Below are 19057 nucleotides of genomic sequence, written 5' to 3'. Positions count from 1 at the left end.
CAGAACTTGCCGTGCCATGTATGTAAATGGGACGTGTGTTTTATTCTTAATGCTTGACATTAATTTTCCTTCTTAACATTAACGACCCCCAGCACTTCCCTGCTCCTTTCTGGATGCACAGGTTTGTTGCATGCGATGGTCAGGAGCTATTTCTTACTACAAGGTGGCTTTGGATGTTCCTTTCTTTTGAACACCCTTTGGGATCACCTGCAATGGCTCAGCTGATGTAAACTGCATTTTGTTCTCCCGAAAGCTGGCAAACAGGGAGAATTCCTGTAAAGCCGCAGTGCACACAAGTGCAGAGGTGCTGCCCATGGCAGGTCACCACCGATTCCCTCCTGATTTTGGTCACTTTTCCTGCAGCACTGGACCACCCTTTTGTTCAGACTTTCAGCTGAGAAATAAATGGTTATAAAATGGTCTGTGGAGTGCATACCATGGCTTTGCAGGCTGTTACTGGTCTGCAAACCACAGTTTGGCTGCTCTGCAGTGTTCCCAATTGTACTGGGGTTGCCCTTAGCAGTGAATGGTTGGTTTATTCTCTATACTCTTTTCAGTCCTTGGCTTGTTTCTTGCCCGTCAGAGTTGTGCTGTTCATCCTCCTTCACTCACCAGCCAGGAGAGGAAATTCTTCCTCCTAGACAAGAGCTTTCCTCTTAATTCCAGGCACATTCGTTTCAAATTCCCAAGGCAGGATATTGAAAATTTCCTCAAGTTAACAGGGCTTCACAAGTTCACTTACTACAGAAAATGTGAAATTTCGGTAAATTGGTGGCCAGAAAGTGCTATAAAATCCCTGGAATTTATAAATTTCAGCCAATAGGAAAAATTCCCAAGTGCTGAAATGGGTTTCTGGGGGTTCCTTCTCCCTCTGGCTTTACTACAAAAGAGCATCACCTCTGTGACTTTGCTGTTGGAGGGTTCTTAGCTGGTGTGTTTTAAAGGCCAGTTCCATCATATCATGATATCTGCTATGATGTGATATATCTGGACACTGATTTAAACATTGATGCGCTTCAAGTCCTACTTACTTCAGCATTGATGTGTTAAGGTCTTACTAAAGGATCAGATGACAATGCAGAACATGTTACTGAAAAGTGCTGTTACCTGCTTCTATGGAATTACGAGGCATCCTCTTCTGTTTCCAACTCGGAGCGGCCATGGAATTCCTTCTTAAAAATCAAGATCCGCAGGGATGCAGCAGGGGCAGGTTCTGCTCTGTCATCGTCTGCGCTGTCAGAGCCTGCTGAAGGCAGCAACCGTGCCGCTTTCAGTTTGGGGTTTGTGGGTTTTTTCCTTTAAATGACAGTTTATCTGAGCTCAGGGAATGAATGGATAACGTTACTATTTACATAAGCTCATTGTGATCTGTCTGGGTAATGTAATCAAATTAGGGTTAACTGCAGCTGGAGAATGCCAGCTTGTAAACTGTTTTTCAAAACGAATCACATGGTGTTACTTGACATGTTTAGAATACATTCAGGAGGCTTTGCACAAATTATAGCACATCCCGGGCTGATGGGACCGAGGCAGGATTCTGTTGCCACCAGTTCGCTGAACCCAGGAAATGGCATGTAGGGATTCATCAGCAGGCGGAGGAGATGCAGCTCGGAGCAGAGCCTGCACCCCGCGTTTCCTGGCGGCTGCTGCTGACACCTTGTCTGTCCTTTGGCTAAAAATCAACGTATCAGTTGATAGAGAAAGCATCTGGTGTAAATTTGGGGAACGTTTAAGAACATCTGTGTGAACTGCCAGAGCGCAGCCCGCTGTACGCACCAAGCCTCTATTTAGTCTTAGGGCGTTTTGCGTAAGATGAAGTCCAGCCTGAGCTGAACTTACCCCGTGAGTAGCTTTTCAAAGCATCTTTTGTTATTCTTAGCAATAAACGTCGCATCTGGTACTTACTTTCCCTCTTTCTCCCTTTCCCATTGAATCAGGAGGTGCTTTTTGCATCAACAGCACTGCAGTGTCCAGTACTTTTGCTGTGGGGAGTGACCTCAGATCTGTCTCTGAGGACATCAGGCCATGGGCCGTGTCCAAGCTAACTTAGTCCCATACTGTTGAATTCTGGACATAACCCTTTTCCTTCTTAAACTCCAGGATTTTCAACTGTAAAGGAAGGATGGGAAATGCCATTTAAAGTTGCTCCTGGTCTCCCACTACTGGTAAAATACCTTTTCCCACACAAACTGTTCTGATAGTTTGCATGGGGAGATGGTCCCATCAAATCTGAAGTACATCCTGGCTCTGGGGTTTGTTTCCCCACAAGTTCTATAGCAGAAGGAAAGTGAACAGGTATTTCACCTTGTCAAAACCCAGCCAGTTTGCAGTGCTCTTCATGACCAGGTACATAACCAGCCCCTGATGCTTTCCCATGGAAGTACCAGGTTTGAATGTGATGAAATACTTCTTACAGAAATTCTGTTCCCTAAGAATGATGAAATTTGGGATTTGCTCTGAATTGAGATGGGGGAAAAATCCCGTTTGAGCAGCAGAACTTGCCCCTTGCACGCAGATCTGTCCAAACCAACACAAGGAAGCTTGTGTTGGCGTTTAGATTCAGACTCAGGAATTCCTGACTCTTAAGCCTGTTTATATAGGGCTATACCACAGCCCCATTTGCACTTCATTTTAGGGTTTTTTTTCTTTCCCCCTCTACGTTTATGGCCATGTTGAGCGGGTGGATTATGCGCTCTGAATGCACTTGCTTAACCAATTGTATTGAATGGTGTTTTGCATCTAATAATTACAGTTAAGCATCTGCATTTGGAAGCAGCAGTCTTCCACAAAGGCTTTCAAGTCATTTAGCACAAGCATACTTATATTACAGCTCCAAGAGTTTCACGGCCTAATTGTAAAGGTTTTGGGGGTTGAATGTACCTGGACCCACAAGTGCTCTGGGCTTGGGAATGGTCATTGGTTCCCCAGCAACCTGGAGACGCGTGCTCCTGATGCTGCCAGTAATTCAGGGTGAGGTTTCAGCACGTGGATGCGCACACACTGCGTAGGAACACACGGGTTCTAACTGCTCTGGTGTTCACCTCTTGCTCCTGTTTGCTTTCAGCTGCTTTCTGAACCGCAGTTTCAGTATCTATTAGAGCGGTTGTAAAGCAGGGGCTGGTTCAGGATCCTTGGTGTGTAGAACACGACCCGTTGTTATTGCAGCTGAGCTGGGAGATGTTTGCCAGCAGTTTGGAGATCTGTGAATTGGTCCATGTCACCTGGGCATGGCAAAAGGGCTCCAAGAGCTTGGTGCCAAACCCTCAGCTGCGGAAACACAGCGGAGCTTCTTTGGGCCTTCATTTATTCCTGTGATTCTTTTAAGTGAGGTTCCTTTGCAGTGTATATCCATTCTCATCGTATCTTGGGTTTCCTGGCATTTGGATTTCTGTTCCTTGGAGCTTTTTTCTGCTATTTGGTAGCCAAAATGCATTGCCTGGGTCTGGAAGTCCTGAGTACCTTGACCCCATCGTAGTGCTTGGGTGGATGTTAAACCTGAGACACCTGAGATCACCGTTGAGGGCAGTGAAGCTACTTAATATGAGTCAGGCTGCTTGATCAGGTCCTTGTTGAGTACATTTATCCTAATGGAGCTATGGAGTGTGATAGAAGATGGAGGTACTTGACCCCTTGAATGCCCACTGACCTCCATCTAACCTGAGGTAGAGCACGGCAGTCGTTTCATGACTTGTGTCACCACTCCTCTGTTGGAGGAGGCACTAAGGAGCTTCCTGCACAGCTGCTGGGAGCACTGAGGCACCAAAGCATCCCATGGTCAGTCCCTGTCACTGGGACGTGGTGCCGGCAGCTGGATTTGGTCCCCACTCTGCTCCAGGGGATGCGCTTTTGGAGAGCCCACAGGTCTCCATCCTCTGGGTGCCCAGAGCCCACATCACCTGCCACAGGGGAAGAAACACATCTTCCCATCAGCTGAATCTAAAGAAATCACTTGCAGGAGTTACAGAGAACATTAAAACTTGTGGGGGAAAATGATGGTAGTTCTGGTATAATCCTTCCATCTGACTCCTAAAACATCCGTGTTGCTCTGTTGCAGGAGGGAGTTTTGACCTATAAACCCAAGGAAACAAACCGTGTATTCTCTTCCAACAGTTGCAATTCAACTGAATTTTGCTTCTGTTTTGTTTTTTCTCAGCAAATGCTGACTGATCCCGAGGTGACCTCCCAAGAGGGCAACATAAAAAAGGTAGGACATGGATCAATCTTATCCAAACTGTTTTACTGCCTGGCTTTGAGATGCAGCTCGGCACTTCATTTTCTCCTCCTGCTGCTGAGCAGAGGTGTGTGTCGTGACAGCGTCGTAAAAGCTTTCCAATATTTGCTGCTGCTTTTCTGGATGAAGTGTTGTGCTGCTGTTGGCATCTTTTTCTGTCTTCTTGTGATTCCAGTCCTTATGAAAAAGAAAAAGGAGTTTAAAGTGCTCCTTGATTCAGCTACAACATAAACAGCTCTGAGTCCAAAGTGAAAAACCTCATTTACCTCTTTTCCAGTAAAAGAAAATGTTGGTCCTTTGTTAAAAGTGCTAAATTTTTAGATGTCGCCTCACCATGTAAATGTGGCTTATGTGGAGTCCAAGGGAAAAGGAATAGATATATAAAAGGATAAAGTTTAACTCATGTGATATATTACCAGTGCTTTTCATCACATTGTGATGCTTAAACTGTAATACTGACCAGAGAAAAATGTGTTCCAAATACAGCCCAGCTGTCTAAATCTCTTCCTAGTGGCTGTGGGGCAGCCTCAGCGCTGCATACTTCAGTAGCCAGGTTGCTATTTTGGTTGAGGTTATTCTCAGTAACACTAAAATCACATTATTTCCGTGGCTGTCTTTCGGTTAACAGCTTTACTGAAGTAAAGTGTTACAGGTCGTATTTGATGATGGGCTCTCTGTGTCCGTGCTGAGATGAGGAGGTGGCTGTCCTTTGCATCTGCAGTTGTCTCATAGCGAGGATTCACAGTGCTCCTCAGAACATAGGAGTATTTGAAAGTGGAAAGTATTTTAAATAGGGACTTGCAGCAACTGCCATCCTCATTCACCCATCGAGGTGAGCGTCAGTGCTGCTGCTTAACTGCAAGCTAAAAGGAAACGCTCGTTTCCCTCTGCCAAACAAAGTGAAATGTAATACTTGTCCGGCTCCAAAGTCAGTTTGGGAAGAGACATTCAGACCCGTGTCCAGTGTGGAGCGTCTGTTCTACCACGTGGAAACCCCCAGCTTTGCTTAGGAAGGCCAGGCTCCCGACGTGAAACATCCTTTGACCATCCCATGACCTTGCGAGGGACCTGTCGCAACGCTGCTGAACTTTTTACCTTGTTCATCTCCATAACTCATGGGGTGCTGGTCTCTGCCTCTGTGGGATCCTTTTGTCTGGACAGACACAGTGACAAGGTGGCAGGTTCGTATTATCACAACGCGCTTGTCAGGCGGATGGGGGGAATTCTCCCCTGCTCAGCTGGCTCTTTGTCAGTCTTTAATTACAGCATCACAAATGAACTGTGTCCCTACCTCGCAGAATCTACAGGACCCTAAAGAGAGCAGGCTGTGTGTGAGACGAGGGTAGAAGGAAGCGTTAGACTGGCAGCTTTACGTGTGCAATACATGGGTTTGCATTTAAATCTCATTTCAGATGAGAACGTTGCAGAAACCACAGGTCTTTGAAACAGACTGTGTCCCCTGAAACCTGCCCCTGTACAGCAGGTATAGAACCGGACAGTTAGGGTATTTGACAAGTGGGGGAAGGACTGGCCTTCCACTTGTGTCTTTTAAATGCATTGTAGAGAAGCACTAGTGGGAGTTTATGAGGTGATAAATTTATTGAAGGATGGGCAGTAGGGTTTTACAGCTCGGGTAAGAAAGGTCAAAGCAGTAAGGTAAAGAGTTCAAGTCTAAACTTTATGGCTTGTGACAGGGCTGCTGCTAGACAGCTTTTCAGTCAGAAGAAAATGAAAAATAAGGAATGAAGAATCGTTCCTTGCAGTTTTTGTAGTGTCCGGAATTGTTTGCAAGAGGTACCCGGGCATTCCGCTCCGGTGGCACAAAACCCTCCGGGGGGAAGAGCGCCTTTTCCAGCCTCTCTAAATCACTCACTTGTCATATCCCTGAAGACACAATAGTTGAGATTGGGCTGCAGTTTGTTCCTGTTCCTTCAGAGATAAGTTGGTGCTGAGAAGGTGACTGAAGACAAATGTAACTGTAGTGGGTGGGCTGATTCAAACCGGGGGAGGAGGATGTTGGAAACAAGCAGAGAGACCGTAATGGTCAGTGGCTCCTTTGGCTCTGCATCAGGGCTTCAGAACTGGGCAGTAACAAGAACTAGAAAGAGAAAAAAATCCCTAGAATGGAGAGAAAATCTGTAATAAAAGCAAATGGAACTGGTTGGGGGGGGAGTGGGGTGGTGTGAGAGGCACAGGAAGGTGCTCAGGAAGCATCTCTGCTTGAAAACTGCCCCGGTGTTTGTTCTGCTCTTCATCTGCCAGACCAAAAATGCTCTTAAATACACTGAAAGGCAGTGAAAAGTCTGAAGATGCAGCAGAGCAGCCGCAGACACTGTTCTACTGTACACTGAAACAGGCCCTCTTTTGGCTCAAAGCAAAATAAGAAGTATTATCCCACTGTGCCCAGTATTTTTGAGTTTGTATTACTGTTATTTCTGCTGGGACCACTAACACCAGGGACCTGATTTATTTGTTAGTGGTTGTCTCACAAGAACTCAGACTTCTAGCAATGTTATTAAAGAACCTGTACCCAGGCTCATTTTTCTGTATGTGGAAATGCCACGGACTAAAACGCGGTGTGCTCTGAGTAAGTCTGCCTTTTATGTGCTGTGCTTGCTGATACTCAGTTTAACTTGCACAAATATACATCCGCCCCTCATCCGGCGTGTTTAATTTGAACGGATCGATTGTGGAAGTTGTGCTAAAATGGGAGATTCCCTCTTTTTAGTGACCTGAATGTGTGCATTCAGAGATGTGCGCGGATCTGTAAGTTATACCTGTGGGTATATTGCCCGTGCTCCCAAACGTCTCTTTTCTCCAGGCCATCTTCCTGCAGCCTGTTTATTTTGCTTAGAGAGCAGCTCACGTGCTCCCTTGCTCTGCATTTTCTACGCTTCTCCACTGCGTTTTAATACCAATGGCTTGTTACCATGATCTTCATTGTCATTTTGATTTAGCTTTGAGAGGGAGATGAAAGATTCAGACTTCCTCCGGCAGGAAGCAAGGCCAGTGTCCATTACAGGACACCTTTTTTCCCAAGGAGCAGTGCTGGGTGTATTTATCTCTCCTCTAAGTCACTTTGGCCGACGGTTCGAGAATCACATTGAAGGAGGCTCTGTGCAGAGCTCCTGGCTGTGGTGACAAGAGACCTCAGGGACTTCTCTTCAGTAGACTCTCTATTTAGTTTCTGTTTACTTAGAGGGAATAGCCTGAGGGGCTACTGGAGAGAAAACATCTGTGGGAGATAATCTATAGAGTTATCTATCTATCACTCTTGTCGACCCTGTCTCCCTTGAGAGCAAGCTGAGAGACTTGTAATAAAAAGGCATCGCTGAAGAGGCTTTAGGGACAAATAAAGAGACATGTTAAGGGCCAGCTGAAAAAGGATAGAAGACATTATTAAAGCTCAATAGCCGTCTTATCAAAATCCAATAGGATAGGCATTTGGCAAAAGGCTTTAAATTTATTCTTTGACTTTCTGGAGAGCTTGAATTTATCCATTAACAAGAACGAAGCACGCAGGGAGCGGGAGATGCTATCAGCTTCGAAAGAGTGGGATTCAATCTGGCATTATACAAAACACCACAACAAAAACTGAAGGCAAAACCCATTTCCCCCCCCCTGCTTTGGCTGAGTTCATACTCACGCTGCAAAATACCAGAAGCTGGTAACATAATGCTGGTGTCACTGAGCGGAGGTAATTTGGGCAGCAGTGATTTATTCTCGACTCCCAGATCACACAGATTGGTTTTAAAAACAAAGTTACTGTTAGAGACCTGAGTGAGACCAGAAATCCTGACCTCTTAGAGAGCACCGAGCTGTAAACAGAAACCCGGGTGGGTGGGAAGCTTCTGCTCCTAAAACAAAAGTAGAAACCAACTGATGTTTCGCCACTGCAGATGCGAAGCGGGATGGGGCCATAAATCTCTCCAGGTTTATTATTATATGTAAAATGCTACAGGTCACAGGAACCATCTGATACTTCAGGAACACATTGTTCCCACAAGATGATTGATTGATAATTATGATAATTTGCAAAATGATTATTTGGGTATTATAACCATAGTTTGTCCCTCCGGATTGCTGTGAAGACATTTTCTATATCATGGGCCGTCAGAAATGGCCTCTGGCAACAAGGGATATGGAGAGGTCTGGTCGGTCTGTCCCAGGGGGATCTGTAGGACTGATGAATGATGACCCAGAGGAGTAAGAAATCAGACTTCAATAAGCAGTCAGGAAGGTAGTTAGAGAAGAGCAAGGGAACTGTGAACTGTCTTTTGTGGAGCAATTACGAGCCGGGCCATACACCCCCAGGCCTGAGCGCAGCCTGTTATAACATTATACATGCAGAGATTTCAGCTGGAGCCTGCAAAGTTCCTGGGTTTGCAGCACTTACACACAGTGCATTTGCATTTGGGAGCTACTGAGGATATATTTATTATCTATGTCTAATAAGAAGTATTTTACAACTGTCAGTCAAGGTTTCAACCTCCAGCATTCAGCGAGATCTGTTCATCTTTCAGTTGTGCGTGTTGAAGAAGGAAACCCGAGTTGTAGTGGGGGTTAAACCAGACTTCATCCTGAGCATTCACACTGCTAACCAGACCGATCTTTTTAATATCACCTGCTTTTGTGTGCTTAGATTGTGCTTATGAAAGGAGAATGTGGTGCTGAAACACATTGAGAGCTTGAGGATGGCGCCCAGACCTGGGGGGTAATGGTGCTCCCCAGACCCCTGGGGGGTCCTGTAACCAGCACAGTTGAAGTCCAGTTGCAGCACGATCACTGCCTTACAGTTACTGTTTCAGAACGAGCTTTAATTTGCCTGGTTTATAGGTTGTCTCTTTCCAAACTAAAGGTATGTTTAGTTGCCACAAACAGAGGCAGCTTTGAGTTGATTTTTATAATCTTTTCTTGAATAGGCTTGCGTCATTCCAATAAGCCCCAGACAAAAGAGTGGACAGTTGTCTGAGAGTCTTTTTTATAACATTTCTCTCTTTCTATTGTTAGAGAGCTGCTAATAAAAGAACCAGGAGTCCATTAATTCAGTGAATGAACATATAGTAAAGTCAGTTCCCTCTTGAGAACAATAATGTTGCGGTCAGCTTAGGTTGCCATGGAAACTAAGTACTTCTAAGAAGTTTGCATCCTTGATTTTGCTGAAATGAAGCATGTAAAGTAAAAGAAAGGTGTAAGCTGGCACAGAGGCGCCAGCGGAGAGCGATGGTGAAGCCATCCTGGGATGCAGATGTTTGGGCCTGATCGTGTCGTGTGTGTGTGTATGATAAGTGAGTCCATAAGGAGGTCTCGGGGGGGTCGAACCCAGAAATCAGGGCAAGTGAAGAGAAGCAGCAGTGGTTAAGTTTGCTCTCTCCATGTCTCCAGTATGTTCAAGTCAAGTACAGGCGATGTGATGTTAACAGTGTGCATCAGCACGGGCCTCTTGTTTCAGGAGGACAGAGGGTGAGGGTGGTTAACGGTGATTTACCATGTTCTCTCTTTGTGAGTTAATGTAAATATGGATACGGTGTAAGCGCCTCATACGACTTTAATTAAGACCTTTGTGTAAAGTAAGTTGGTTCCTTTCCTCCCTCCCACTCTAGGCAAGTTCATACTAAATCACTACAGTGTGAACCGAATGCAAGGACATCGGTTTGTTCCTTTAGCCCTAAATCATAGCCTGCAGTCTTACCTTCTCGAATAAGTGGTTGCTGCAGCTGAGAGGGAAGTGTCCGAATGTGCTGCTGAGCTATTTATACCCGTTGCTCCAAATGACATGCATCTCTGTTGAGCAGTATCTCTTAAGATAAAAGTGTCCGCTTAACTTGAGGCAGCGAGTTACAAGAGGTCACCTTGTCTTGTAGTGCATCTCAAACACAAAACACACAGGTCGTGTGGAGCCTCAAGCTATTGCAGAACCAGTGATGCTGTGTGGGATGCGAGAGGCAGGAGGTTGTTCCCTTGACAGAACTGACCCACTCGCACTGGTGATCTGCTGTGTCTCAGCAGGAAGTATGAGTAGCAGAGTCATAGAACCCCAGACTGGTCTGGGTTCAAGGGACCTCAAAGCTCATCCAGCTCCAACCCGTGCCATGAGCAGGGAACCCTTCCACTGGAGCAGCTTGCTCCAAGCCCCTGTGTCCAACCTGGCCTTGACCATTTAAGTCAAGTCCAAACTGCTGTCCTCTTTAACCCCCGTGCCCAACTGGTGGTTGGCTTGAGAGGGAAAAAGCCAACCCCACTCCACTACTAATTTATAGGGAGTGTCAGAGTTGTATCTTGGCATCAGGGCAACCTCGTGTCGTTGGGGCAGAAATGGTAAGTCATTAGCTCACTGGCCAGGTCATTAATTCCATGCCTGTTCTGGGGAGTGGTTTGGAGTATCTGGTGCTCTGCTGACGGGTATTCACAGCAGAGCCTGATCGGCTGCAGTGGCATGGCCGGGAGGGCCCAGCCCCTCTGCAAAGCAAAGCAAATAAAGGAGACTTGTTCAGACACCTTGGCTGAGTGATCAGTTGTGTGAATAATGAGTGTAAAGTTAAGATTTATAAACTTTTATATAGCTAAGAGCTTCCTAAAGAGTGCGAAACCCACATGTGCTGGGGGCGAGCAATGTACTTTGCATTCGCAGGCACACAGTAACAGCTTTACCGCTTTTCTCACAATCCATCTTCTCTTTCCGTGTGTAAATAATTTCAGTGATTCCCTGTTGAAACCCACATGCGAGATCGTACGTGAAATGAGAACCTCTCTGCATGCGCGTCTGCTCCTTGCAATCAAGATACGCTGTTAATTGTTTGCATACCTTTGAGCACACTCTCGTTTTGCTGCTCGCAAGAGGAGCTGCGCACTGAAAGGCTGGCATTTACGTGCCGCCTGTAAGGCGATTACTGGCGAAAGAATATTCGGGATGATTAGGAGGTATTACAGCCTCTCCTCAGTTTAGAAATGCCAGAATGCCCCAGAGATCCCCATGAATCTGCTGCCAGCCGGCCCCTGTCAGAGCTGAAGGCAGCACTGTCTGGAGCCCAAAATCAACTTCAGGAAGGTCATGTGAAAGAAAATCCTCAGTCATCAGGAAGCCCTTGGCCCCGTGGCCTTTCTGACATTTTCTGACAACCCTTAAATCACCGGAGTAGACAAAACAGCACAAGTTCTGGAATGATGGCCTCTGGGATTTCAGAACTGTCGTTAATCTGGGAGGTAACCCCCACCGCGCTCCGCAGGTACTGCTCCGATGCGCAGGGCGAGTGTGCCAGGAGAGGTACTCCCAGGATGAGGGCTGGATTCAGAACCACACGTGGGATGGAGCGGGACGGGACCGGACCGTATCCGGTACCATGGCAGGGGAGGAGCTGCCGCACCCCTGTGCCCGTGTGTTGCCACCGCTTATTTATCCGGTCCTGGGAATATCCATCAGTGATGTAGGAGTGGGTTGTGCTGAATAGGACAGGATTCTGTTCCAGGGTGAAATGTGGACTCAGGATTTATTGTATACGTTGCATACATCAGAGCAGCCAGACGGCTCTGTTAATACAATCTGGGATCCTGAGGCGTGCGCAGTATTGGGTCAGTCACACTGTGCAGCTATTAAAGAGAACATACATCAGGTAGGAGCCTGTTAGAGCTGGCTAGCTAAAACCAAAAACCTGGACAGTAACTGGGAGGAAGGAAAGAGGGGGAATAGCAGGGGGAGTGACTTGAAGTTGCCTCCCATCACTATGGTGCTGCTCTAAAAAGACGAATCAAAGGCAAAAAGCAGGGACCTGGATGCCAGGGACTGATAATTAAATATATAAATCGTAGCAGATACAGAAATGCTTTTATTGCTTTAGAAATGCACCAAGGGTTTACAGAGCAGCAGCAGTGACTGTTGTCCCAGGCGTGTTCCAGGAGTGCAGTGTATCTGACGGTGCTGGTTAGATGGCGTTTAGATGAGCTGAGGGTTTGATGAGATTATAAAATAGAATCACGGAATCATAGAATACTCAGGGTTGGAAAGGACCTCAAGATCATCCAGTTCCAACCCCCCTGCCATGGGCAGGGACACCTCACACTAAACCATCCCACCCAAGGCTTCATCCAACCTGGCCCTGAACACTGCCAGTGATGGAGCACTCACAACCTCCCTGGGCAACCCATTCCAGTGCCTCACCACCCTAACAGGAAAGAATTTCCTCCTTAGATCCAATCTAAACTTCCCCTGTTTCAGTTTGAACCCGTTACCCCTTGTCCTGTCACTGCAGTCCCTGACGAAGAGTCCCTCCCCAGCATCCCTATAGGCCCCCTTCAGGTACTGGAAGGCTGCTCTGAGGTCCCCACGCAGCTTCTCTTCTCCAGGCTGAACAGCCCCAACTTCCTCAGCCTAGTGTTCTGAATAATAGGTGTTCTGAAAGAGCCCAGATTGATTTTCTCACAGGGCAGTTTTGGGAGAAAAGCCATTCCTCAAAGTCAGCTCTTCAGCGATGTTCTGCCTTTACCCCGGGAGATTTCACATGCAGTAGCAGTGCTTCATGAGCAAGTGAGGTTCATTCTCTTTGCCCTTCTAGTAGGTACAGTAGTTGTCTGAGTGAGTGGTGTCTGCTGTGACCTGCAGTATGAAGCCAGATTTCTTTGAGAGTAATGAGAAGATTTAGCTCCATGTCTTAATGATTGTCCTCGGGTTTTTTTACTCACTGTGGATGTTTCTTTTCACAACATCGTGAGTTTTCAGACCTTGATCTCATAGTGAGTTGGGCCAGAAATGCTTCATTTAAACCTAATGGGGTTATATACTTGGAGATTATTTCCCTTAGCTTCTGATAAACGTTAATTTCTGTGAATACTGTAGTCAAACAGTAACTTTTCAACGCAGCAGTTTTGGGTTGGGAAGTGTGCGATTAATTCTAGTCTGAGCTTTCATTTATATCTACGCTAGAAGTGAGGATTTATGTGGTATTTCAACTGATGGGGACGTGCCAAGCTCCGAGTCCAAAGTCCTTCGCGTGCTCACGCAGAGACACAAGAGCTTGCAGGGCTGATTTCATCCTTCCCAAGGAGGAGATAAAGAGGCAGCTGAGGAAATGGCAGCGTGTCCAGGATTCTGTGCTGGCATCAGTCATTTCCGGACCTACCAGCCCAGCCTGGGTCTAAATTCAGCTCGTTACGGAGTCTGTAACCAGCAAGGCAGGAGTGTGAGTGCTGTGGGACCCGGCACAGGGGCTGAGCCGGTTGTGCTGGGGCACGTGGTCTAGGTCATGCTTTGCCTAGAAAGGTTGGACCAGAGGATCCTGGAGGTCCCTTTTCCCTGTAGGATTCTGTGATTTGATTTCTTCCTATTTTCCCTCCTTATTTGAAATTCCAACACAGAGGTGCAGAAAAGGATGGAAAGCTGTGGAATAGATGATGAACTCGTTTATAAACCGTGGAGGGTGTTTTTCTCATGCTTCTGTTCAGGCTTCGTGTGTCTTATAAGCAACTGAAATGAAGAAATCTTCTGTCGTATGGAGGCATCCTCTCTCCTGATCTTCATGAGTTAGCTGATTATGTTGGGGGTTGTGGAAATGAGTGCTGGCCTCAGGAAGGGTGAGGTTTGCTACTGAGCAGTTTTCCAGATCATTAATAATTGCTGTAGAGATAGTTGTGCATATCTGCTGTCAGAATGCTTTAGACCCTGGTTGATGGAGTAATTCCTTCTGTTCCAGAAGAATAAATCACCAGTCCTAAAGGAATTGTTTATTTCAGTCTTAAGCTTCAGCTTGTGTCACCCACAAGACGACGGTTCTTCCTTATATGCAGTCTGGTAGAAACTCTAGAAGTTTAGAGAAATGCCGTTGCATCAAGGTAGTTCTTATGATAGTGCTAAAGTGGTGAAGTTCTTCTTTCCTTAAAAATTAAATGAAAAATTAATCCAGAGGAATTTGTATTTGGCATATTTCTCCCTCTAAATCACTTTTATATATAACACCAGAAGAGTATTGACTTTGATTGTTCATCCCCTTCCCTTTATATCTGGTTAACTCCTTCTGTAGTTGTGCCCAGAAATGGCTTGCAGGCAACCTGCTGACTTACATTGGCTACTTCAGGCAGCCTCTTGCTCAGCTGCTGCTGCCTTGCTGTGGAGATTAATAATATTCCTTGTGCTGGGAATCTCAGAAAAGGTAACTCCTGAGCAACTTGTGGAAGGAGTCCAGGTCTGGTGAGCCTGGGTTGCCCTGGAAATCTGTGCACTAAGACGAACGCTGTCAGTCTCCTGAGTCTGGAGTTACACTGGGCTTTATTCTGGCACGACTGCTTTTCCTTTAGCTCACACTCTTCATGTGGGTGGTTGCTTCTTTTCCACCGTAGCTCCCATTAGGAACAGAGGTCTGGAGCAATGCTGTTGGGTTACTTTGTCCAGTTCCCTGCAGTCACATGCAGTAAGGATGTGCAGTCTTTCCTAAGCGAGTGGGGTCCCTTCCCCCTTCAGTAAGATAATTTCTTTCAGGCTTTCTGTCTCCTGATGACTAGAACATGTCTTCTGGGTTCCAACGTAAATTTATTCCTGGCAGTTTGTATTTGCCGGCCCTTTTGCCAATAATAACTTCTCGTTTGAATGGTAGCCCATCTTCCATTCCAGTTCTGATGTTCACCATATGCTTATCTGCTCTCTGCTTTGGTAGGCTTGCTGCAGACAGCACCCTATCTCCTGCTAATCAAATTGCAGCGTGTCTGTCCCACCCTTGGGAAAAACTGGGAATCCCAGTGTACGGAAAAGCTGGGCTTTAAGATCATACTCGTTTTTCCAAGGCGTTATTATGCTGGTAGATGTCTGATGTCTACATCCTTCTCCCGGTGCTGGGATGACTTTAGGCAAAGCACTTCACTCCTTTGTGCCCAGGTCGCTATTCACACAGCTACATGAGCAGTTTTGCTTTTTGAAGGCATTTCAATCCAAGGAAAGAAGTCAGAATATTAAGAAGTCGATATTTTAATTATTCTTACCCAAATAACAAGGTATTCTCAGAGTAATGAAGTCAGAAAACCCAGGTTTATTATTTACTCCTGGTCTGTGTCGCTGTTATTTCTGAACCTGGACCAAGGCTGTAGCCATTTGCTACGTGAATGTTTGTGTTCCTGTGACTTAAAAGTGTTACAGACGGAGGCTCTAAAACGACCGTGACCATGAAAGCAGATTATTCTGAGATGATTTTAAATGGCCCTTTTTGCTGTATGATAGGAAGGTTGGCAAACAAGTCCCTGCTGAATGTCAGAGTTCACGGTCTTGTTTGGTTTGGAAGCTCACTCCCAAGTTTGGATGCATCTCTGAAATTCATCAGAACCCCTTTGGTCTGAAAAACACTGATGAAAACCTTGCACATGACTTCTTTTTGCATTAATTTCTTCTAATTCCTCGCAGTAACTGGGCTGGAAATACCCAAGAAATAGGTTTCCTTGTTGTATTTTCTCTGTTCCGTTTGCAGCGCCAGCCAAAGTCTTACAGCGTTAGAAACTTCTGTACATAAATAAAGAGAAAAGAAGCTAATGGATTTTTTCTCTGCAGGTTCAGAAATCCTTTCAAGCTGGACAAGGCTTTGAGTGTGTTTTCCTTCTTGCAGAGGTTTAGTAGAATTCAAGGAGGTTTTCTTGTAGTGTATCTACATGGATCATTCCATACCAGAGCAGAACCACAGGGATTTGGTTGGCATCATGAGCAGATTATAGAAGAGGACTTGGATAGTAAGGGAACAGTAAATATTACAAATAACAAACTCGTATACCACTGATTCATTACAAAAAGGGGCAGATAGCCACTGGTAGGTCTGGCCCCTGCCTCAAGACGCCTTGGGGAGGATGCGGTCCTGTGTGGATCTGCTGGAATGACAGGGAACAATTGCTTTTACTGTGAGGATGCTGTGCCAGAGAAAAACCCTTCAGTTTTTAGGCTCTGAAGAGGGAGGATGTGCTTTTCAGAGGATATATTTTTCAGACAATGTGGTCAGATTAATACTTGGTGTCAGTGAGAAAATGTGCTGGATCCTTTTGGGTAGGAAAAGAATTGTGCTGACCCCATTCACTGTGTATCATCCTGTATCTCTGCCAGGTCGGTGAGTCTCGTGCCTTTTGTACTGTGTTCCTACAACGCTTAAATGTGTCAAACACTGAATTAGAGGAGCTGTGTGTTTGGTAACTATCTTTCCCATTTGTGAACAGCCACAGCGCTCTCTTTGTATTGACACAGCCACAGTTTCCCTTTGTTAGTCGCCCTTCTTCCCCTGGCTGGTTTTCACTCACATAAACCAGTTGACCTGCATTAACTGTGCTTGCACAGTGCTCCCCCCTTCATGCTAATGCGGCACATCAAATATTAGTTTGATTTGTGTTTAAATATCTGCCTAAAAGAATAACTATTTCCTTTTTTTTTTTTTTTTTAAGAAAGAAAACCCTTCTGAGCATCTTACTTCACAGCTCACAACAGCAAAGCCAATATGGTGGCAGAGGGGAGCCCTCTTTAAAAGAAGCAGAAATACTTTAAAAAAGTGAATTTGCTCTGATCTTGCTTCTACTGGAGAATAAGATAAGCAGATGCCATTCTGTAAAACAAACAGATGAAGCTAAAATCCATACTCTGCATTAACCTAAAGGGCAATCCCCTCTATCTCGCATCCATCGCAATAAGGTGAGAAGAAGCCAGTCTTCTAGCAAGAAAGGTTTGGGTTAGATGTTAAGAAGAATGGAAACCTGGAGTAGTTCAGTACCTGAGTAGACTCTCCAGGGAGGAGATAAAATATCTGCCACTGGAGGCTCTGGGGAGGTTTAGACAAATACCTGCCGGGCTGGACTAGGTAGGCACAGTCCTGCATTAGAATGAGGGGTGGCCGAGACGGCTTCCCGAGATCCCCTCCAGCCTCACGGGGTTTATCTTGGTAATTGGCATTAAGGCACGTGATGGAGCGAGTGTGATGGGGGCTGAGCTGGTCCTTCCCTTCCCTGGGCAGGCTCCATGTGCAGGCTGAACCACCCTAAAGGCATGAGAGGGGGAGTCAGGGCTTTCCTGCTCCTTTCAGGCTGATTTGCTGTTGTTTCATGGTGCCTGGTAAGTTTTGTGTCCTTTGTCTTCAATACTGCTGATCAGCCACACGTTTTCCTCCATTTACAAGTGGGTTTGGTGCTTGGGAGAGCTGGCAGGTTAAGAGAAAGTTGAGCTGAAGGGTTGAGGGTTCCCTCCTAAACTCCTACGTAGCTGCGTTTCCTACTATGGAAAGTAGTTGGTCCGGATTCTGAAACATGTATTTATACACACTGGATAATAGAAAACTGAGCAAAAGGAAAGAAAGAAGAAAAAAGAAAAAGCCCCTAAGTATTTGCAACTGTGTGCCAGAGTCCTGAATCAGTCAGGAAAACCAGGATCACGGGATGTGGAATCACAGATGCAGTAAAGGCGAGCAAATGAATGCTGAAATGCATTATGCTTTTATAAAGAAGATTTAAGGTGTCAGAACGTTTTTCTGTTTGAAGATGGAGGCTCTTTGTCCTTGTGGCTGACATTGCTTCGTTTCTATGTAGCGTTGCAATGGGTGGAAACATCCTTTAACTGCCAGACAGCACTTACCGATAAGGCAGCCAATTAATAATGTTGATTTGAAAAGCCCAGGAATAGGTGAGAAAGCAAAGTCCTTTGGTAAGTCATATTTGCACAGTATTAAGAGTCCCCTTTTACCTGATCTGGTAAACACGGTATTAGGAACTCTGTGCCATTGAAAAGTTGAGGGACTATAATGATATGTGGAACTGATAATTGCCACTCCTAACTATTCAGCACCCACTTATCATGCCTTTTGTACATACATACCTTTGAAAGGGACAGCTTATGGCATATGTATTTCTCTTTCCTAAATACGGAGGGAGTGCTTTTACTTTGGCTGCACTGACGTGTTTTATCACAGGAGGAAAGGTGGAAAAGGAATCGGCATTTCCTTCAAAGCTGGTGGCCCTCCTGTTGTAGACTTTACGTTGGGTCTGGACATGCAAACAGCCACCCTGTTTGCTCAGCTGATGGCACAGTCTTCCCTCGCTGTGTCGTGCGTGCTCAGAGGATGAGATGAATGCAGCCTCTGATGGAAACAAAAAGTTGTCTAAATCTCTAAGCAAAGGCAAAACCAGTTCCCCGAGGTAACTGCAACCGATTCCACATGGGCCCCGCTTGTTGCTTTTGGTCTTTGGTGTGAACCTGCTCATTCTCAAGGAGCAGAAACACTAAAGATGTCCAACAGTGACCACAGAACCAGCCCTAATCACAAGGGAGGCTTGAGCGGAGTAGAAGCTGTCAGGTGGCACAGAACGTGCCCTATCATCGGTATCTTTGTATGTTCCTGTACGCTTAAAAAGGCATAGAAATGGAATTAATTAGAAGTAGATGAAGCTGTTTGATTAAAGGGCTTATTTGTTGCCTAGACGTACGTGTAGGTATAGAAATGCAATTAGTTTGAGCACACCATTAGCAGTGTCAGAGACCAGAAGTAATAGAGCTTAACCCTCACAAGAGCCGCGCCGTGAGGCTCTGTGCAGCTCTGATCCTCAGAGCAGGACCTGCGTTACTCTGCACAAACCATTTCGCCCCTTGACTCTTTCTGTGGAGTCATTTCCAGCCCAGAGTCACTCTGGTTGGGGAAAGCTCACCCAGGGCCAGCTCTTCCCTTCCTGCCATGGACAGGCTTGCACACAACAAGGGTGTCCAAGGTGTTCTCTGAGATACGTAGAATACGGAATTCCTCAGCTTTCAAAACCCCTTAGGATACAGCTCCGAGGACAAGACCTGCCTCAGCATCTCTTCATGTGTCACTGACCTGTAGCTACTCGGTCTGAGGG

General features: G+C 45.9%; 1 protein-coding gene across 9 annotated transcripts in view; it reads left to right on the top strand.

Annotated features, from left to right (window-relative positions):
• The window catches only part of PRDM16 (PR/SET domain 16), a 277207-nt gene that overhangs the window by 143232 nt on the left and 114918 nt on the right, over window positions 1-19057 (top strand). For 7 of the 9 annotated variants that reach the window (XM_065696208.1, XM_065696203.1, XM_065696202.1 and 4 more), the window contains one exon: window positions 4154-4204. The exons of the other annotated variants lie outside the window; for them this stretch is intronic. In XM_065696208.1, the coding sequence (XP_065552280.1) occupies window positions 4154-4204 (51 nt within the window). The remainder of the gene's footprint in view (window positions 1-4153; window positions 4205-19057) is intronic. 9 annotated transcript variants of the gene reach the window in all.

Source organism: Lathamus discolor, chromosome 16 (genome assembly GCF_037157495.1).
Source record: "Lathamus discolor isolate bLatDis1 chromosome 16, bLatDis1.hap1, whole genome shotgun sequence".
Classification (NCBI taxonomy): domain Eukaryota; kingdom Metazoa; phylum Chordata; class Aves; order Psittaciformes; family Psittacidae; genus Lathamus; species Lathamus discolor.
This window is presented reverse-complemented; position numbering and strand designations above follow the sequence as displayed.